The sequence below is a fragment of the Mus musculus genome, chromosome 10, assembly GCF_000001635.26.
Source record: "Mus musculus strain C57BL/6J chromosome 10, GRCm38.p6 C57BL/6J".
NCBI lineage: Eukaryota > Metazoa > Chordata > Mammalia > Rodentia > Muridae > Mus > Mus musculus.
In genome coordinates, this window is record NC_000076.6 from 52075076 (window position 1) to 52098130 (window position 23055).

At 40.6% G+C, this 23055-nt stretch overlaps 1 protein-coding gene across 6 annotated transcripts in view; it reads right to left on the bottom strand.

Moving 5' to 3' along the window:
• The window catches only part of Ros1 (Ros1 proto-oncogene), a 150536-nt gene that overhangs the window by 30213 nt on the left and 97268 nt on the right, over nt 1-23055 (bottom strand). For all 6 annotated transcript variants that reach the window (XM_017313858.1, XM_017313855.1, XM_011243147.2 and 3 more), the window contains 7 exons: nt 20947-21123; nt 15871-16039; nt 12806-12923; nt 10089-10279; nt 6884-6967; nt 2774-2909; nt 738-900 (listed from right to left, as the gene is read on the bottom strand). In XM_017313858.1, coding sequence (XP_017169347.1) covers nt 738-900; nt 2774-2909; nt 6884-6967; nt 10089-10279; nt 12806-12923; nt 15871-16039; nt 20947-21123 — 1038 coding nt within the window. The remainder of the gene's footprint in view (nt 1-737; nt 901-2773; nt 2910-6883; nt 6968-10088; nt 10280-12805; nt 12924-15870; nt 16040-20946; nt 21124-23055) is intronic.

A 23055-nucleotide genomic window follows, 5' to 3' on the forward strand; every position in this document is an offset into this window, starting at 1 on the left:
ACAAATCGATCCCCCTCTCAGAGTATTCTCAATGAGAAAGAAAACTCCGCCAGGTCTTACCTAATTAATAGCCTTAGTAGTAGCCTAAAGCCTGAATATATTTTCTTTTTCCAAAGCCTATGTAAGAAATGGGAAAGAATAATGGGAAAGTTTGCTTTTGTAGCTGGTGACAGGTTTCTACATTCTTCTTTATATTTTGTCTTATTTTTTAAATGTTCATTTATTTTAGTGTGTGTGTGTGTGTGTGTGTGTGTGTGTGTGTGTGTGTGTACATATTGTCTGCATGTATGTATATGTACCTCATGTGTGCCTGGTGCCATTGGAGGTCAGAAGAGGGTGTTGGGACCCCCTGGACCAGAAGTTACAGATGGGTAATTGTAACCACTATGTAAGTTCTGGGAACAAAACCCAAGTCCTCTGTAAGAGCAGCAACAAGCACTCTTAACCAGTGAGTCCACTTGCCAGCCCCAGATTTACCCTATATTTTTAGTTGACAAACTATTTGTATGATTTTTTGTATGATTTATATGTCCATTAGGTAATGGACAAATCCAGATTACTAGCATATTCATCACCTTAAATGTTTCTCATTTTTCTCATTATTAGTAAGCAGATGGAAACTCTGTTGTGAGACACGCAGCGCATCTTGTTAACTGTGCTAGAAGACTTCTTTTCAACCAGTAGTTCTGAATGTTTACATAGTCAGATCTGTGACGGGGTCTGGAGAGTCACATTACCTTCACTGCCACTTTGATTTCTCCACTTCCCACGCCTAGGATGTCTATAGCTGTGCCTTCATACACTTCTCCAAAAGCTCCACTTCCCAACAAAAGACGCAGGCTCAGCTTCTCCCGAGGGAAGGCAGGAAGATTTTCAATCTCTTCTTGGGTTGGAACAGTACTGTAAATCAAAGAAAACACATGGAGGGACTCAAGGCTCTAGCTGCATATGTAACAGACGATGGCCTAGTCGGTCATCAGTGCGAGGAGAGGCCCTTGGTCCTGTGAAGGTTCTATGCCCCAGTATAGGGGAACGCCTGGGCCAGGAAGCAGGAATGAGTGGGTTGTGAGGGTACTGGGTAGAGAGGGGGGTGAGGCAAGAAATAGAGGACACAGGGTGGAAACCTCTCTACCTTTGTAAGTGCTGGAAGTCAGATACCTGCCCCTTGGGCTGGGGACTGGGGCTCCTTCTCAGGAGGAGAAGAATAGAGGGGGGAGAGGATAGGGGATTTTCGGAGGGGATAACATTTGAAATGTAAATGAAGAAAATATCTAATAATAAAAAAAGAGTATGTTTGTTCTCCCCAAGGGCCTAAAGTTTGCATGTTTGTATTTGGAAAGAGATCGGGAGATCTTGGTGCTTGGCTTGGCGGCACTGCACATTCGAATAGGGTAGTGAGGAGGTCTGTGCTCCAACACTTTCCTACTTTATCAGCTTCTACACGGAGCTGATAGACTTTCCTGGACACTGACATTTCTATAGAAACAGGAAGGTGAAGGCTACCCCAAGGCTTCTATTGCAGCTGCTCCTCTCAAAACGTGGAGTTATAAAATGCTCTAGGTTGCAGATCCAGGGAAAAGCTACTGCAGACGAAGAAAATAGCAACAGAAGCAGCTGGGCCCTTGAAGTACTCACTTCATCTGTCTCACATACCTGCTCTCATGCCAAACAGGATTTACTATAACCAAAAATCAGCTCCTCCGCCACCACCACTTTAGCCTTCAAAAGTCCAGTCTACACCTGGGAAGATTGTGCTGTTGGTACGTAATCTAAATTAAGTACTGGTTGAGGTTTTTGTTTTGTTTTGTTTTGTTTTGCAAGAATCCTTTTTTTTAAGTGATTTATTTATTTGTATTTTATGTGCATCAATTGGTGCTGTGCCAGCATGTATGCCTGTGTGAGGGTGTCTGGTCCCCTGGAACTAGAGTTACAGACAGTTGTAAGCTGGCATAATAGGCACTAGGAATTGAACTCTGGTCCTCTGGAAGGGCAGACAATGCTCTTAACTACCGAACCATCTCTCCAGGCCCAGGAAGAAACTTAAATATCAGATTCACAGTGTTTTCTAAAAACAACAAAAAAACCACCTCGGAAGAGCTGATCTGATTCACGTCTGTATCTACTTTAAATTCTACTTTGCGGTGCAGGGGTGCCCTCTCAGAGGACAAGAGGAAGGAGGATTGGGGAAGAAGTCTGAAAGGGGAATCGTGAGGGGGACAGCATGTGGGATGCAAATGAATAAAATAACTAATTAATAAAAATAAATAAATCCTGTTTTGTGGATTTCAGAAAGCAAGACCTATGACCATAGGATTCATTTTACAAAGAGTCTGACATAGTATCTCATGCAGAGAAATACTTATTTTCCTTAATTATAATGAAGGTTTCAAACTCATCGGCCTTAAAGAGACACTGTGAGTGATCAGCCCCTACGGTGGAACAGTGAGATACATGCCAGCCCTTTCTTTCCTCAGTCTCTATTGCCAGTTCAATTAATTACGTTACCACTCATTCTTTTCACAATAATTTCTCCTTCTTAGGTTGGTTTTTGAATCAAAATGAAACAATGGGAGACAATGGATTTGTCTCTATTTTTCTTATGGGATAGCCACAGAGTTCACCATTTTGTCCCAAACCACATCTGAGACTAGAAGCAAATGTTACCGACAGCAACACCTGAAAATCCCTGGCAAATGTGGGAATATGTGGACACCCTTGTCACTGGGCCTATGCTCTGCCTATGTGATCCAAGAAGATGGCCTGGGCCACATACTGTACTGCGTAGCAGGCATTGGCCAGTCCCACTCCAGCCGCCAGACCTCGAAGCTCAGCCAACTCTTTGTCGTTGTCGTTGAGAACCGAGAGGCCTTCCTTGGAAGCTTTGTGACTTTTCAAGCTTCTATGCCAGACTACAAAGAAAACAGACAATTTATTAAGTAATATATGGCTTTTTTTCCCCCTTAAGAAATGGAAGTGTGTTTTAAGCACACAAATGTGTCTAAACACTGTTGGCAGAATACCAGTTTGATTTTAAAACATTCCTGTAATAAATTTCTTTAAATTAAGTCTGGGTAAAATTCCATACAGCAGCCACAAAAGTCATATGCTTTTAATCACAGAATTAACTATATCCCTTACAACTGCAAGTAAACTTTGAAGCATATCATTAGAATGTACTTCTCAAAATTACCTGTAAGTTAAAACCAAACTAAGTTTTAAAACTTGCAAAATAATTATTAATGAAAACAGCCTGTGCATCCAGACATTGCCATCACACCCCGGTAGATCTGAAGGAACACTTCCAACACAATGGCACGTTTCTCTCTTCTCAGCCCTCTGGCTAAGATCAAGTGCAAACCATCTTCAATGTGATGTGTAAGGCAGACATGTGTATGCTGGGGAGATGGCTCAGTGAACAAAGCACTTACTGCACAAGCACAGGGACCCAGATTTGGATCCCCAGCACCCACTGAAACCCGGAGTATGTACCACACATCTATAACCCCAGTGTTGGAGATAGACGTCACAGACAGGCAGATCTCGGGGTTCCGCTAGACAGCCAGCCTAGATGATCAGTGAGCTCCAGCTCAGTGACAGACTGTCTCAAAAAGTTCAGTGGATGGGGATAGAAAAAGACTTTTGACATTGACCCCTGGCCTCCGCACATACATACATACATACACATATACACATGTGTACACACACATGTACACTCACGTGAACATGTAGGTACATGTACACACATAAGCACACATGCTCGTATGCAGACACATGAAACACGTATACCCCCTTTGAAATGTTTAGCTTTCCCAGAGTTGGGTGGCCTCCTCAAAATGAAAGCTCAGCCCTGTTCAAAGTATTCTATAATACTTTTTCACTGCAATGCAGAGACAGAAATATGTACAAAAGAATATATATATCTGTTGTTCAGATATATATATGGAGAAAACTTCTGTAATAAGCAGCAGCATTGGCCCTGTCTACTTGGAGAACCATGAGTGACTTGTATTTCCCCCTTTCTACATCATGTTCAGTTTCTATAATGATAAAAAAATTCTTTGAGAAAGATTAAAATACAATTTTGTCAGTAAGACTACCTATGTGTGTTATATATTGATACAGGCATCAAGATCAGCAAAAATGCTTTGAAAGTGATTATTAAAAATTTTAACTTTTGCATGGGGTGCTCACCCAGAATCTGAGTCCTTGGGAGGTTGAGGCAGCAGGAGCACAAATTCCAAACCAGCCTATTCTACATGTTAGGCAGCTCTGCTTCCCACCCCAAAATCAATGTTTAAAAGTCAACCTTTTTTCATAGTTCTTTGCATATCTGAGACAATAGAGTTTTACTCGATAGCATTCCATCTAGGGAGACTGCACAGGAAGGCTCCCAGCACCTTTAAAAACACACGTTTCAAAGCATCACACACTTTTATCCAGGCATCCTCATTGAGAGACATTGCCTCACTCTTGGGCTAATCTGCTTGTCTTTTGCCAAAAACCCTAAAAGTCCAACTGTGGCTGTCAGTGCTCCTCCATGTCACTGTAACCCACATCTCATGTCACAACATCCTGATGTGTCTTCTCAAACATGTATGTCTTACCTCCATTATTAAAGGATGAGCCCCAGGAGTCACTGAGTAGAGTTTGTAACTTCTTTTCCTGACATGAGGTTCATGCTGCATATCAGATATGGCCTCTCATAGACTACCAGGACTTACTTTTAAGCCTTTGTTTCAATTTTACAGAGCCCTCAGCACAATGCCATTCCTAAAGAATTGCTACTTTTCGTTATTTTAATAACTTAGTCTTTGCTCATGCACTCACACATTCCTACTGGTAAAACCATATATGCCACCAACAAAAGGAAAAACTGAGTTAGCTTAGCTCCACCCAAAGTCTACAAATTCCAAACACAATAAAGACCTTCATGTCCTGAGAATATCAGAGATCTGCGGGATGTCTCGAAAGCACACAAGACATTGAAATGATCTCATCTTCATCCACGAGAGTCATGGCTGAAGCAGTGGTGATGGAGAAATAAGCAAGCAAAGGTGAGATGAAGTTTTCCTCGTGTAACATGCCTCCCAGAGGAAAGCAGACAAGCAGACAAGCCTGTATGCCAACTGCCAAATATACCACAGTCAGACATGAAACTCTGGAGGCATCAGCTGTGCCATGTGCAGACTCCCTGGAACCACAAGTTAAAATCCTAGCAGGCTCTGCACAAAAGATTAGCTACCCCTCCTAACTGAAGGAGTCACATGTGATGTCTGGGTGGATTTTTTTTCCAAGTTTGAAGCAAGCTTTAATTCATACTGGCCAGGTTGATGGATTCTGTAGCCAGGTCCGTCTCTGGTTTCCCACTCAGAAAATGGCTGGGTGGATTTTTTTTTAAAATGAAACCTCAGTTCAGGTTCACAGTGTTGTCTGAGACCTTTTACCTCCAAACACTCTGGAGAAAAAATAATGACTGGGAAAATTAATTAAATAGTAGCTTTATTTATTTATTTATTTATTTATTTATTTATTTAGAAAGAGAGAACTCAACCTTGTATTTGTAGCTTTTCCTTTGCCTTACCCTTGTAACTTTCTCTCATAAATACAATAAGCCACAACTTTCTGAATATGTGCTAGAATTTCTTTTCTGGTATCACACCCTTCCTGTAATTCTGGGTAATGGAGCACTCTCAGTATCAACAGTAGGTGGAAAGCTAATATATCTTATAACCCAAACCAAGAAACGTGGGCAATTGAACAAATGTGATGTGTCAACATTTATTACACAACAGGATTAAGCCAGAATGTGTGATCACAGTGATATCCCTCCAGGCCCAACTTTTCATAATCTATTTTGGGTTTTCTGTGTTTTTTATCATAATTAAAATAAATATTAAAAAGTGGGAGTGCTTTAAGGAATAACAACATATTAACATAAAATAAATTAGAGGAAATAGCTATCTGACCTAACTCTGCTGCTTTTTGATTTTTTGTAAGTGAACAGGGACTTGAAGTAAGCCTGTCACTCATCAGACAGCAAGAGGGAGTCCTACAGGCCAGAAATGGGTCTCCTGTGAGAGGCCCCATTCATTCCAAACTGAACTGTCTGCTTGGGGACCAAAGCTATCCCAACCAGTGACTCACACTGGACTCCTATTAATCCTACACTGTCTTTGTATCTATGGTTACTTTTATTTATATTCTAACCTACAAGTCACAGAACACTTGAGATAGCCAATCAGAAACAAACACTGTTTTACAGCAAACTAAAATAGAGTGTCTTCACAAATAGTTATATCTCATTATATTGTATACTCTGGTGTATTCGCTATGAGACAGTTGCCCCATGGTATGGTTTATGTCCAGAATATTCTTCAAAGGTGCACATGTTAAAGCCTAGCTCTCAGCTTAACAGCTTTGGGATACAGAAGTTAGGGCCTAATTGGGAGGGAGGACTTCTTGTATGAGGAACACACTCTTGGAGATGATGATGGGACCCCAGCTCCATTCTCCTTCTCTTCTGTTCCTAGCTGTGAGATGTGGACATTACTACATCACACTCCTGCCATGAGGGGCTGCCATACACCCAAAGCAACAAGGACACTTGCTCATTAACCAGTGCCTTCAAAACTGTGAGGCAAAATAAACCTTTATGTGAACGAAAACTAACACATTCCTTCATCAAAACAAAAACAAAAAACAAAACAAAAAAAAATAGAAGTTAGTGGCTATGAAAAGACAGCCAAGGACAATAGTGTGAACTTTATGAACTTATTTAATAAGGTCATGTTTCATGTAGTAAATTAGATAATCTGAAAGATAAATCAGTCAGTATGATCTAATAAACAACTTATTACCTGCTTGTAAAATTTATGATACTCACCAAAGGTCAGTGGGACTGTAGCAACCAGAAATATCCCAACTATGATAGTAAGTATAAAACTTGTTTCTGTTATCCAAACACCATCTAAAGATAGAAGTTTGAAAAAAAATTAATTCACACAAAAAGCCAAATTGTCCCATTTATTCACAAGCACGCACGCCTGCACACACACACACACACAAGCCAGCAGGAGCCTGCTCCTCTGAAGTTTCTATGAGCTAGTTGCTCAGCAGTTGGCAGTCTGCAATTAACAACGTGGAGAGTCTGTACCCAGCCAAAATCTAAGTTGCTGCTTCCCCCCTTTTTATGTCACTATCATCTCACTGAACCACAGCCAACCAGTCTACTTTATGATGACCACCACCAACAACAACAACAACAAACCAAATATGATGATCCGTTTAAGGAATTTGGAACAAAGAAATCTTTACCCTCATGTATTAAAAGTAGCTGATACTTATTATGTTCCATTAGATCTCCAAACCCATTTCATTCTGTAGCCACTAATCTAAGGAATACCAACATGAAAATGTAGGTGAGCCTCTTTGGTGGTATGCTGTTTAACAGAGGGAACAAGCATACAGGCCCCAGCTTGGCCAACCCCAGCCTGTGGGACAAACCTGGTGTCACTTTTTAAAACTTCCAATGAGCTAAGAATACATTTTACATTTAAAAAAAAATTTTAGAAAGAAGATAAGAGAAGAAGTGAAAAGAAGAAGAGGAGGAGGAAGAGAAAGAAGAAGGGCAGCTACAGAGAGCAGATGTAACTTGTGAAACCTAAACCATTTACTCCTCGGGTCTTTTCAGAAATTATCTAGCCAAGACTGACTATAATATGAATACATATAATGGCAGTTTTGTCTTTTATGTGTAGGAATGTATATATGTGTACCATGTGCATGATGTTTCTGTGGACGTCAGAAGAGGACATCAAATCCCCGGGTGAGTCTGGAGTTACAGATAGCTATGAGCCACCATGTGGGTGATAAGATTCAAACCCAGGTCCTCTGCCAGAGCAAGTATTCTAAACTGTTGAGCAAGCTCTCCTGGACATTTTAAATTTCTTATATTGCATTTATTTACCTATGTGTTTGTGTGTATGTGTTGCATGTATGTGTATGTACATGTACTTGACTGCCAGGACATGAATTTGGAGGTCAGCAAACTGTGGGAAATGATTTTCTTCTTCTACTATGGAGATTCCCTTTCTAGTCACTAGCCTTTAATTTCAAGGCCTAACTTAAATGAGCCCATTGTCCTGCATAATTGATATACTTAAGGCAAAAATAAATTATTTGCATTTTATACATACATTTCACATAAAGCTTCTGCACCATCAAGATGACTCAGTGGGTAAAGACACTTGCTAAGTCTGATGGTTTTTGTCACAGGAACAAATGCTAGGAACATTGATCACATAGAGGTGGGGACAGGTTCTAGGAGGCTTCACATGCCACAGTGAAATCAGTAAGTGGAGTCATTTCACATTACTCAAAGATGGGCTAAGTATCCTCTTGTGCATGAGCTAAACTGTCAGCAGTGTGGTTACGCTGAGCGCACAGACAAGAAAGTATATCTTAAACCAAAAAAGCCAATGTGGAAATAGAGATGTGAGAATTCATCAACGAGAAATTAAGATGATGGGCCAGCAAGCTGGGTTATCAAGTAAAGGTGTTTGCCACCAAGTCTAACAATTGGACTTTGATCCCTGTGACCCACATAGAAAGAGAGAACCAACAATTAAAAGTTGTTTTCTACCTGCACATATATTAGTATGGCAGGCAAATGTCCACCTGTGCACATAAGCAAAGAAGTAAATGTGATATTTTTAAAAAGAGGAATTGACATCAATTGAAATCAGTTGAAGTTGTTGACTAAAAAGAGAGAAAAAGCAAATGTGTCACTCAAGTTTCCAGCCTCTAAGTCCTGATTACTTTTGTTGTCTACTTGACACACCCAAGAAGAGGGACCTCCAATTAAAGAATTGCCTCACCCAGATGTCCATGGGTATTTCTATGGGGGCATTTTTTTTCTGATGAATGGAGGATGACCTAGCTCACTCTGATACCAACAACCCCAGGCAGCTGAACCCAGGATTCATAAGGAAGTGTGAACCCAGATGTGAGCTCAGAGGCAAGCAATCCAGTTGCTTTTCTGTGTGGCTTCTGCTTCAATTCCTACCTCTGGCTTCCCGTCTTGAGTTCCTGACTTACCTTCCCTTCTTTGTGTACCATAACCTGAGCCGTACAACCTAATTATAAACTCTTAAATCACCAAGCTGATTCTGGTCAGGGTTTTTGTTTGTTGGTTGGTTGGTTTTCTTTTGTTTTTACTACATAGATGTTAAGAAATACAATGTACAAGCTAAGGTGGGATTCGATGGAACAGGTAGATAAGAAAGACACACTTGCAAATTTTATATGCCCCAGTACAGGGAAATGCCAGGGCCAAGAAGTGGGAGTGGGCGGGTAGGGGAGCAGGGAAGGGGAAGGGTATAGGGGACTTTCGGGATAGCATTTGAAATGTAAATGAAGAAAATATCCAAAAAATTTTGAGAAAGAAAGAAAGAAAGGAAGGAAGGAAGGAAGGAAGGAAGGAAGGAAGGAAGAAAGAAAGAAAGAAAGAAAGAAAGAAAGAAAGAAAGAAAGAAAGAAAGAAAGAAAGAAAGAAAGAAAGAAAGAAAGAAAGAAAGAAAGACACAGAGTTGTTCTAAGTCTCTCGGGTAAAAGAGAACAGTAGAAAGTAGATACTACGTATGGCCGAAAAGACAGAGGGCAGATAATAGACACTCTTGGAAGTCTGTGTAAGAGCATGGAATTGGGGTGGTGGTAGATGGTCGGGAATGGCCACCTACTGCTGAGAAGTGATAAGATAAGAATGATGTTTTAAAGCTAGGCATGGTGGCACATGCCTTTAATTCCAGCTCTCAAGAGTTCAAGACCAGCCTGGGCTGCAAAGTGAATTCCTGGACAGCCAGAGCTGTTACACAGAAAAACATCATCTCAATAGAAGCAAAAGAAATCAAAATTTTAAAAATGAAATTTTAAGAAGAAATACACCAGGTAAACTGAACCATTCAGTAGCTTGTGTCGTTGGTTATTCATCCACCTCATCTGTTCATATTTGTTGCTAATAAGTATGTATCTATCTTTGGCACTAAATATTTATGTAATAAATTAGTGTACAGACAGATATGTTGACATACCTTCCACTAATGTAATGTCTTCACTGATTTCACTATATTCTCCAAGTCCAATTTCATTTGCAGCAACTGCTCTGAACTGAAATGTTCCTTTTAGGTTTTTTGATCTCCATGTGCAAATGCTACTGCAGGACCCATTAAACACCACCTTCCACCTTGAACTCTGGTTCTGTGAGTCATTTGAAATGCCTTTTCTGCAGAAGAAACAGTAGATGAATAGACACCGACAGTACATAAAACACTATGGGGTTATTTCTAGTCACTTACTACACACTTGACCCTTGACCTTACCCCTGCTGCATGATTCGCTGCAGAACACAGCATGTTTATTAAAGTCTTAGTGATTCGTGAGCAAACCAACTAAACCCACGAACAGAGAAAGTTAGTGACCCCATTCCTGCTGTTTAAAATGCAGGAAGTTGCTAATCTCCAAACACATAAGTACTTCACAGTTTGGGGCTCAAAAATTTGCACTTTTGCCTTTTCTGTTTTTAATCTTTTCTTTTCTGCATGCATGTATGGTATATACATGCATGTGTGTATACAGCCCTGCATGATAGTCCAGGCCATAGGAAGACATTGGGGGGTGTTCTACACTATCACTTTCTGCCTTATTCCCTTGTGACAGGGTCTGTCACTAAACCTGAAGGTAGATTAAAATCCAGCAAGCCCCAGTAAAGCTGTCTCTACCTGTCACAGGGACAGTGTTATAGGCATGCACACAGCCACACCTGCTTTTTATGTGGGGTCTGAAGATTCAAACTCAAGTCCTTATGTTTTCTCAGTAAGAACTCTTATCCACTGAGCCATCTCCCTAGTCTTTTTGCTTGTTTGATTGGTTGGTTGGTTGGTTGGTTGGTTGGTTGGTTGTTTTTTTTTTTAAACAGAACTATTTCTGCAGCCAGGATGTCCTTGAACACATGATCCTCCAGTCCTTCCCTTCTGAGTTCTTGGATTACAGGTGTGAATACCATACTTGGCTTATTTTTTTTTTAATTTTTCAGTCTCCTGTGTCACTTGTAATTTACTTATGCCATCTTTAGATAAAATGTAGAATTTAGAATTGCAAGAGCAGTAATCCTTAATAAGCTGGTGTATAGACAGATAGTTCAGCCACCAAAATTATCAGTATGTATGAGTGGAGGTGGCAGGGGGGGTAAAAAAAAAAAGTGTAGAGTTTAACTAGAGCGTCCTTTCTGAAGCTATGACTTAGAGATAATCATATGACAACACTTCCTCCTGTCCTATAGTGTCGATATTATGATACCAATAATGAGCTGCATGGCAAGGGTATGCAAGCCATTTAGGTAAAATAACACATTTAGGATCTTACTGAGGGGAGCACACTAAGGAATCCCAGCAAGGATAAAGTCCTGGCCTGGATGTTGCACACCATTGTAGCCAAAGACCACCAAGATAGTTCATAAACGTATTCTACCATGTATAAAAAAACAGTGACAAATTATTTCTTCACAATTGTAACTAAAAATGTAACCTAAAGAATTTCCTAACATGAGCAGGAAATTTTCTGAGGTTCTGGGGATGCCAGAGTAAAGGCGAAGCAAAAATAGACCTAGAGCTCAAGTTGCCAGGACTATAATTATGGGAGTGACTTCTGTCCTTGGAGCCTCTTAAAGATGGCTTCATAGTCCCGTGAGGGGAGTGTCTTTGGAATTTGGATTTCTCCCCTTGAGCTGGCACCAGGTCAGTCCTTCTGGGCCAGTTCCCTCACTGAACTCTGTAAACTGGCTGGGTCTGAGGGTACACGTGCTTCTCAGCTGCTGGTTTTAGGCGACAGCGCATTCTCAGTCTTTGGAAACACACTCATCTGTTGACATCAGAAAGACAAACCCACAGACCTGTTGACTTCGCATCATTTCAGCTGTCTCCTCCTTTCAGATTCTGAAAAAGGAATACCTATCTTTCTGCCACTTTTCATCTGAGAGAATCCAACTTTGCTAAAACTAAATTTATCAGTTTACATGCACTCATTGTCTGACACCAAAAGTCAACTCACCTTCTTCTTTTTTTCTTTTATTAGATATCTTCTTTATTTACATTTCAAATGTTATCCCCTTTCCTGGTTTCCCCTCCGAAAACCACCTATTCCCTCCCCCTCCCCACCCCCGCTCACCAACCCACCCACACCTACTTCCTGGTCCTGGCGTTCCCCTATACTGGGGCATAGAACCTTCACAGGACCAAGGGCCTCTCCTCCCATTGATGATAACAAGGCCATCCTCAGCTACACATGCTGCTGGAGCCATGAGTCCCATCATGTATACTCTTTGGTTGAAGGTTTAGTCCCTGGGAGCTCTGGGAGTACTGGACCCAAGGCACTAAAGAGCTTTGCAGCCCCATAGGAGGAACAACAATATGGACTAAACAGCCCCGCTTCTTAAGCAGAGTGGATATTAAATAAACATCGGTTGCATAAACTCCGAGGGAGCGGTTTCCGTGAAGTTTGAATGAGCAGTTGCAGATTTCTGAGAGTGACATGGTGTGCTTTGTAATTAAGAAGGTCAAGGCTGACTTTAGGGAATGGGCAAAGACCATCATGAAATATACGAAAATCCTTAAAGATTCATTTTTCTATATAAATGTACTGAATCATGGACAGAATTATTGCTTTTGACCACCTTGTAACTGTTTTAGTTCTTGTGACACATAAGGCCCCTGTAGATACATATCTGACCTCAAGGACACAAATTGACACGTACCTGACCTCAAGGGTGTAGTACATCAATCTGCTCCCATTATCTTCAGCTTTTTCCCACTGGATGGAATTTTTACTCCCTTCTAGTAATTTAGGAATACCTGGTTTGCTTGGGACTCCGGCTTTATGGGGACAAAGAAAGAATTGACTGATACGTTAGAAGTACAAAGTATTCTGCATTAGTTATCTTTCTCTGGAATATGCTGAAGATGATAAATGTATTAAAGAAATATTCTGATAGAGAAGGGGTGTGTGTGTGTGTGTGTGTGTATGTGTGTGTGTGTGTGTGTGTGTGTGTGTGTGTGTGTGTGTGTGTGTGTTTACATGTGCTTATTTATATGGAAGCCAGAGGTCAACCTCAAGTTTTGGTCTTCAGTTATCACCCACATTACATTTTTGAGAGAATCACTCATTGGTTTAGTGCTCACTGGGCTGGGTTGGCTGCTCAAGGAGTCCCAGAGATCTACTTGTGTCCACCTGCCATAGCACTGGGGTTACAAGTACTCTACCACATCCAGATGTTTGGTGTGAGTTCTGGGAACTGAACCCAGAACCTCACACTTACCTGGCAAGCACTTTTCTGCTAGAGCTGTCTTCCCAGCCCTGAAGCACATAGTTTTATGTGACTATATGAACCTTTCATTAATGATGGGTTGGATAGTTAGTAATAAGTGATAAATGCAAATTTTAAAACAGTCATACTTTGGAACCTTTGCCCTCTACTTTTTCAGGAATCAACCTGGAGTTATGGTGTTCAGAATCTTTTTTTTTTTTTTTTTTTTTTGAGACAGGGTTTCAAACTGTGTAGCCCTGGCTGTCCTGGAACTCACTCTGTAGACCAGGCTGGCCTTGAACTCAGAAATCCACCTGCCTCTGCCTCCCAAGTACTGGGATTATAGGCATGCGCCACCACTACTCGGCGGTGTTCAGAATCTTAATCAAATAGATTGTAGGGCTTTGTTTGGTTTGTTTTTGTTTGCTTATTTAAGATTTATTTATTTTATGTATGTGAGTATGCTGTAACTGTCTTCAGACACACCAAAAGAGGGCATTCAATCCCATTACACATGATTGTGAGCCACCATGCGGTTGCTGGAAATTGAACTCAGGACCTCTAGAAGAGCAGCCAATGCTCTTATCCACTGAGCCATCTTTCCAGCCCCATTTGTTTCTTCATTTTATCATTTGGACTATAAACTTTATTTTATATGTATTTCTGGGGCATCCAGTTACTCTATTTTATATAGTTCTTGCTGAAAAACAATAGCTAGAGAGGATATCAGAAAACTGAAAGAAGAAATAGTTTTGCCCATCTCAGGATCCTACAAACCCTAGCCAGTATGTTCTTTTTCCTTCTTGTAACGACTCCTGACTCTTCAATTAATTCACCTATGCTACAGACCTAGTGATGACTCTCAGGAAAACATTTGAGGGTCAATAGAGATGGCTTAGAGGTTAAGGGTAGTTGCTAGTCATGTAGAGGACACAGTTTCTGTTCCCAGGTTCCACATGGTGACTCATAGGCATCTATAACTACAGTTCTAGGAGATCCAACAGCCTCTCCTGTCTAACATTGGAACCTGGTAATGTCACTAGGTAGACAAGCAGGTACACATATATAGACTCAGATAAAACACTAACATACATAAATGAAAAATAGTTTTTTTTTTAGAAATTTGTGCTTCTGAAGCACCTGAAAAAATGTTCAAAATCCTTAATCATCAGAGAAATGCAAATCAAAACAACCCTGAGATTCCACCTCACACCAGTCAGAATGGCTAAGATCAAAAATTCAGGTGACAGCAGATGCTGGCGAGGATGTGGAGAAAGAGGAACACTCCTCCATTGTTGGTGGGATTGCAAGCTTGTACAACCACTCTGGAAATCAGTCTGGCGGTTCCTCAGAAAATTGGACATAGTACTACCGGAGGATCCAGCAATACCTCTCCTGGGCATATATCCAGAAGATGTCCCAACTGGTAAGAAGGACACATGCTCCACTATGTTCATAGCAGCCTTATTTATAATAGCCAGAAGCTGGAAAGAACCCAGATGCCTCTCAACAGAGGAATGGATACAAAAAATGTGGTACATTTACACAATGGAGTACTACTCAGCTATTAAAAAGAATAAATTTATGAAATTCCTAGGCAAATGGTTGGACCTGGAGGGCATCATCCTGAGTGAGGTAACACAATCACAAAAGAACTCAAATGATATGTACTCACTGATAAGTGGATATTAGCCCAGAAACTTAGTATAGCGAGATACAAGGTACAATTTGCAAAACACATGAAACTGAAGAAAAACGAAGACCAAAGTGTGGACACTTTGCCCCTTCTTAGAATTGGAAACAATCACCCATGGAAGGAGTTACAGAGACAAAGTTTGGAGCTGAGACAAAAGGATGGACCATCTAGAGACTGCCATATCCAGGGATCCATCCCATAATTAGCCTCCAAACGATGACACCATTGCATACACTAGCAAGTGTTTGTTGCAAGGACTGTGATATAGATGTCTCTTGTGAGACTAGGCCGGGGCCTAGCAAACACAGAAGTGGATGCTCACAGTCAACTATTGGATGGATCACAGGGCCCCCAATGGAGGAGCTAGAGAAAGTATCCAAGGAGCTAAAGAGATCTGCAACCCTGTAGGTACAACATTATGAACTAACCAGTACCCCGGAGCTCTTGACTCTAGCTGCGTATGTATCAAAAGATGGCCTAGTCGGCCATCACTGGAAAGAGAGGCCCATTGGACACGCAAACTTTATATGCCCCAGTACAGGGGAACGCCAGGGCCAAAAAATGGGAATGGGTGGGCAGGGGAGTGTGGGGGGGGGGAGGGTGTGGGAGACTTTTGGGATAGCATTGGAAATGTAATTGAGGAAAATACGTAATAAAAAATATATATATCTAGAAAGGGGGAATTAAATAAATAAATAATATGTAGTGTTAAAAAAATAAAGTGTAATTGGTAGAATTGAGAGAGGTAAAATAGCAGAGATGTTTGCATTACACATATATGCTAACATAATACATGCTAACAATATATGCTAATACCTACCTTTTGTCTTGAAACTCTCTGGAATGGAGGAGCTATTTTCTCCTGTCGTATAGACCACCACCACTCGAATGTTATAGGAGGTGTAAGGTTGTAGATCTGTGATGTTACAGACATAAACTGGACCTTGGCTGCATGAAGCTTTGACATGGTAAAACTCATTATATTTCCACTAGAAAAAGAAGGATAGCTAAGTTTTTTTTTCTTTTCAGAAACTCTTGGATATAGAACTTGAGTAAAACTTAAATAAATTTATTTACATTAAAAGTAAGACCTTCTTTACACTGTTTAGTTCCAATAATTACACTCTTCACACATGGCCCCCTTGTTTCTTATGTCAGGTTATAATTAGATGAATGGCCCCTTTTAACTGAAATGAGCATCCCTGGGTCTGCTCAAAGGAGAAGTTTCAGAGCTGAGGCATGCTGCTCTCTCTATATATATACATATGTTACAGAGGACTGCCTTGTCTGTTCTCAGTGGGAGAAGATGCACCTGATCTTGCAGAGACTTGATGCCCCAGGGAAGGGGGATATGGCGGGGATAGCACCCTCTCAGAGACAAATGGGAGGGGGGTTAGGGTGACAAACTTTGGGAGAGAGTACTCTGAGGGGGCAACATTTGGAATGTATGTGAATAAAATAAGTTTTTAAATCTTTCTATTTAGGTCCTTTAAAATTATTTACTAGACAATGTTGAGTGGATTTTTTGTTGTTGTTTTATTGTTTTTTTGCTTTTGTATACAAATAGGAAAGACAACGGCTATGGCATTTTGTCATGAGTTCTTAGTGTCTTTTCCTTGGTAGTGTCTCCTAAGGTCAGTTTCCATAAATAACCTTTCCTCTACATCTCCTTTTTCATTCAGCCCTCATGAAGTCATATCATATCATCAAATAGGCACTTTATACTAGTTTCTCTTAAAGTTAGGAATATCTTCTATTGCAATTTCAGGAGGTAGATCACCATATTATCAAAAATGGGGGGGGGGGGTCTAGAGAGATAAGAGTGAATAAAATAGTAAGCAGCCAAAATGTTATTCAAGGCACTGTCTGCACTGAACTCATGAATATGACAATCCCACTGACACGGAATGAAATGGCTTAATGAAGCAGTCCATTCAATGCAATGTGTATTCAAACTGAATGTGTGTGTGTGTGTGTGTGAGAGAGAGAGAGAGAAAGAGAGAGAGAGAGAGAGAGAGAGAGAGACAGAGACAGAGACAGAGACAGAGACAGAGACAGATTTTACTTCCAGCTAAAATCTTTAACTACGATCCTGCCTTCTTAAGGATAGGAAATGGTGTATAAATTACCTTTAGTGACTGGACTGGGGAACTCAGTAGTCTACAGCATCAGCAGGGCTCCTAAAATGCAGGTGAGACGGTAATCGGGAGCACTTGCTGGAAAACTGGCAGCCTATTGGCCTCACCACAGTAGTGAATGTTCTGGGCAGACCACCAACTTGGCAGCTCTAGTGGGCTATCCCAGAAAAAAAATCACAGGAAGGTGGAACCATCCCTTTGTTAGAAGCTAACAAGGGCAGGGGTAAAAACTACCCCGGAGAGATTGAATGGCTGTCTGTGCAGTTTTGGACAGCATCTAGCCTATAGCATCTTATAGATCAAAACTTCAGAAATATATAATTTCAGTAGAAGACAAAAAAAATGAAGTGGAAAAACACACTTTAATAGACTTCTTTGAAAACAAGCTGAAGTAAACTTATTTTCCCCTAATGGGATATGTTCTGCTTGTATACAAGTTTTCGGTATTTTTTAAAAATCTATGTAATTCAGGATACAGATTTAAAATATATATAGCTTGGGTTCTGGGGGTGTGGCTAAGTTGTTAAAGTGCCTACCACATTTTTTTTTTACACTGAAACTATTTTAATGATTTGCTTCTTTGAAATGGTGACCTTATAAAAATAAGGCTACACTGGAGAGATTGAAGGATTGTTCTCTTTTGGACTTCCTTAAGTAACCCTAATGCAGTTCAGTGTAAAGTCAAGGGAAAGGGATGCTATTGTTGCTTCTTGGATAGGGGAAGAAATGAAAAATAATAATGCTCTGGTCCCTCCTGAACATCCCAGTCCAGATGTGGTGGTGTACACCTTAATCCTAGCATGCAGAAGATGGGACAGAAGGAAGAATCAGAAGTTCAAGGTCAAAGTTTACCTTTGGCTATATAAAAATTCAAGAATAGTGTAGACTGGATAAGACCTTGACTCAAAACAAATAAATAAATCCTCAGCTTATGTCTTTATTTTGCAGACATGGAAATTGTGTCACAATGCCAAATATTACCATGTTGGTCTTACATTTATAAAGAAAAGCTTAATTAAAAGGGTCTCTATCTCCCTTCACTGTTCATTCTCCAAGAGTCTCAAAGTAGATTTATGGGATCATTACCAACAATCTTGTAATTAAGAGACAAGTTCAAGTTGCTCAAAAGGGATGGATCTACCAGCTGAAAGTCATCTATCCACTGTCCAGAGACAGAGCCTCCCATTCTGCTCCTGCATCTGGACTACAAATGGCCACATACACACAGAAAGGACTACTGTCAGCTTCATGATGTAGTTTTTCAAAACTAGAATCATGCTGTGTGCAGTCCAGGATGGTCTCAAACTCATGATCCTCCTACCTCCTCCTCCCACATGCTGTAATTAAAAGTGTGCATTACCACACACTCAAGTAGACTCAAGGCTTTCTAAATGTGGCCTATTATGAATCTTTACTGAAAAAATAGGGGGACAGAGAAAGTGTAGCTGTGAACACACGTCCTTGAAGTCATGAGAACTGGAACAGGAGGGCCCTGTCTGCTGTCCTCCCTTGACTTTGAGGAGTGGGACAGTTGAGTTAATGACTCGTGTTCCTTCCTTCCATGGACATCACCCAAGTAGGACTGTTCTAGGGGTGTATCAGTTCCAGGACTCTTCTTTGCAGGAATGTCCCAACTGGTGGCATTTGACTCACTATAGTATCTATCTCAGTCTGTGTCTTCTCATTAAGACAATGAGATACCTACCTATTGTTATCCCTCGCATCTTCTCCGATCTGAGAAGCAACAGGAGTATCTCCTCTCCCTTTGACTTTACACTGAACTGAACTAAGATTATCTAAGAAAGTCCAAAAGAGAACAATCCTCCAATCTCCAATTTAGCCTTATTTTTATAAAGTCATCATTTCAAATAGGCAAATCACTGAAACAGTTTCCGTACAAAAAAAGGAAAAAAAGCTACATATTCAATACTCAATACTTGATCCTCTATTTCCTCACTCTTATCCAAAAAGAGCAGAAATCACAAAAATATATAGTACATTTTAAAAACCCACAAAGAGAAAAGGGAACATGAGCTGGGAGGGGGAGACTTTAAGAAAGCAGTGGAATGTATGTGACATAAAAGCAGAGGGGCTACTGTTGGAGAGAGGAGGGGACAAACACAGAGGGCAGTAGAAGGAATATGGATAAGAACAAGATCACTGTCAATGCTTGAGTACAGATAGGGAAGGGACACTTGGGATCCCTCCACTAGCTGATGAGCTCTTGATAATTAATGGCTGCTTGGGGAAAGGAGTTCTTTTTCTTCAAGGGTAGAGACACAGGTAAATAGCTCCACACCGTGTACAAGAAAGTAACTCTGCTTAAACTCTGCTGGTTACGAAGATAAACATGAAAGTAGAAGAAGGATGTTTTGGAAAGGGGTTTCCAAAGAGGAAGGAATGGCAGAAAGATGAGGTCAAAATAGGAAATATCCGTGTATGAAACTGTCAAGAGTAAGTGAGAGGAGGTAAGAAAAGGGAATGGTGTGAATGCTACCAAAATATATAACAGTCATGTATTAAATTATTAAATAATCAATTAAAATTTTGTTTTAAAAAACAAGTATGCAAAAAGAAAACAATTTGACTTTTTTTTTAAAGTTAGATCTCTACAGTTCTATTTTGCTTTAAACAACTCGAAAACAAGATGGTCTTAAGCAGACTTTACAAATGTCTCAACATAAGCCTGTCAACGTGCAGACATGTGCACAGCTAAGCACTGGTAAGAAGGGTGAACAGCAATTACAAAATCTTAATAATCTACTCTTGGTGCACCACTCTGAAAGCCAGCATGAATTTCCTGTACAGAGTCCAGTTAACTGACACCTTAAACGTCTGTTTGGGTGTTAATTTAATAAATCATGAGGAATTCTGAATAAAGAAATATTTTAAACTTCATGTATTCACAGCAAACTGTTTGGGAATAAAGCGGCTTCACTCTTCATTCTCTTCTGTGGCTGTGCCCTACTTAAATGTTGAAAGCACACTTCCAAACTAGGTTTTGGCTTTTTGCTTGTTGGTTTACTATATTTTTTCATAGAAAACACCCAATTGTTATGGATTTTAAAGGTGAAAACATATAAATTGAGTTTATTAACAATTAATATTTTGTTTAATATAATATTAGTAGGATGGCTTACACAGTTCTTATAATTTTATGTGTAGGGGTGGTTGGCCTGAATCTATGTCTATGCACCTTGTATGTATGTTCCTGATTCTCTTTGAAGGCCAAAAGACAGAGTCAGATCCCCTGGGACAGTTGTGAGTAGCCATGTGGGAATTGAATTGGGTCCTCTGGAATATAGTTAGTGATCTTAAGTCCTGAGCTATAGCCCCAGCCCCTATATGAGTCTTCTGAAAGTCAGACTTTTATTACATTTATTTAATGTGGGAGGAGGTAGGAGTGGAGAAACACATGTGCCGAGACTTGTGTCGAGAAATCAGAGGGAAATTTGTGAGAACAGGTTCTCTCCTTCTTCTTTGTGGGTCCTGTGGATCAAAATGAAGACCTCAGGCTTGACAATAAACACGTTTACCCTTGAACCACACTGTCATCTCTTCAGAGCCAACTGAGCTTTGGATGCTATTTTGGATAAAACTTTACCTGCATAATTTACTGCTTCTCATGCCAATCTGAGGCAATAAATGTTGGCAAGCACTGTTGATTTATACAAGAGAACATTCTAGTCATACATACAAAAAAAAATCTTTCCAGCTTATTGCAGATCATAAAACAAGGATTTGCAACAAAACTCTACCTTCTGGAGTTCAAACCAAAATCCGGTGAGGTTAACGTTTGATCGAGCCTTCCAATCTAACTGCAGACTAGTGTTCTCTGGAACCAAGGCAGAGGGTTTCTCTGGTGTGTCAAACATGTTGACACTGACAGGATGACTCTCAGTACACCACATTTCCTCAGGGTGGCACGCCAGAACCTTTTTGTTAAAATAAATGAATAAACAAACAAATAAATAAATAGGCTCAGCTTAGTCTTCTCAGAACATGATCTTGAATATGGCAATTAGAAGCATCTTGGTGGGACTAATATCCAATATATACAAAGAGATAAAAAAGCTGGACTCCAGAAATTCAAATAACCCCATTAGAAAATGGGGTACAGAGCTAAAAAAAGAATTCTCAACTGAGGAATGGTTGAAAAGCACCTGAAAAAAATGTTCAACATCTTTAATCATCAGGGAAATGCAAATAAAAAACAACCTTGAGATTCCACCTCACACCAGTCAGAATGGCTAAGATCAAAAATTCAGGTGACAGCAGATGCTGGCAAGGATGTGGAGAAAGAGGAACACTCCTCCATTGCTGGTGGGATTGCAAGCTTGTACAACCACTCTGGAAGTCAGTCTGGCAGTTCCTCAGAAAATTGGACATAATACTACCAGAAGATCCATCAATACCTCTCCTGGGCATATACCCAGAAGATGTTCTAACTGGTAATAAGAACATATGCTCCACTATGCTCATAGCAGCCTTATTTATAATAGCCAGAAGCTGGAAAGAACCCAGATGTCCCTCAATAGAGGAATGAATACAGAAAATGTGGTACATTTACACAACAGAGTACTACTCAGCTATTAAAAACAATGAATTTATGAAATTCTTGGACAAATGGATATATCTGGAGGATATCATCCTTAGTGAGGTAACCCAATCACAAAAGAAGTCATTAGATAAGCACTCACTGATAAGTGGATATTAGCACAGAAACTTAGAGTACGCAAGATACAATTTGCAAAACACAAGAAAATCAAGAAGAGGGAAAACCAACGGGTGGATACTTCATTCCTCCTTAGAATAGGGAACAAAATACTCATGAAAGGAGTTACAGAGACAAAGTTTGGAGCTATGACAAAAGGATAGACTATCCAAAGACTACCCCACCCGGGGATCCATCCCATAATCAGCCACCAAACCCAGACACTATTGCATATGCGAGAAAGATTTTGCTGAAGGGACCCTGGTATAGCTGTCTCATATGAGGCTATGCCAGTGCCTGGCAAATACAGAAGTGGATGCTCACAGTCATCTTTTGGATGGAACACAGGACCCCCAATGGAGAAGCTAGAGAAAGCACACAAGGAGCTGAAGGGGTTTGCAACCCTATAGGTGGAACAACAATATGAACTAACCAGTACCCCCAGAGCTTGTATCTGTAGCTGCACATAGCTGAAGATGGCATAGTTGGCCATCATTGGGAAGAGAGGCCCCTTGGTATTGCAAACTTTATATGCCCCAGTACAGGAGAATGCCAGGGCCAAGAAGTGGGAGTAGTGGGTGTAGGGGAGCAGGGCGGGGGGAGGGTATAGGGAACTTTCGGGATAGCATTTGAAATGTATATAAAGAAAATTTCTAATAAAAAGAAGTTTTAAAATAAAATAAAATAAAAAGAAACATCTTGGTCCTTTCAGAATATGATCTTGAATATGCCCAGGACAGGTAGGTAGAGAGAGGGAGGGAGGTACCGGAGAGGGAGAGAGGATGGACAGGGGAAAGGAGGGAGCAGGATCAGCATGGGAAGAAACAGGAGAAATGTCCAGAGGGTCAGGAGGATGAAAAGACATATGTAACAGAAGAGGATGGAGAATGGGGGAGGGTTGTGGAGTGGGGAACCTCTCGAAAGTCCCAGACAACAGGGAAGCAAGTGGTTCCCAGGACCCAACGGGAATGACATTAGCTGAGAGACCACCTCTAGTAGATAGGCATGGCCCCAAGTTGAGGGATAGGGCCACCCACCCATCTCAAAAATTTTAACCCAGAATTGTCCCTGTCTAAAGGAAACACAGGGACAAAACTGAAGCAGAGACCACCCCACCTTGGGATCCATCCCATCTGCAGACACCAAACCCAGA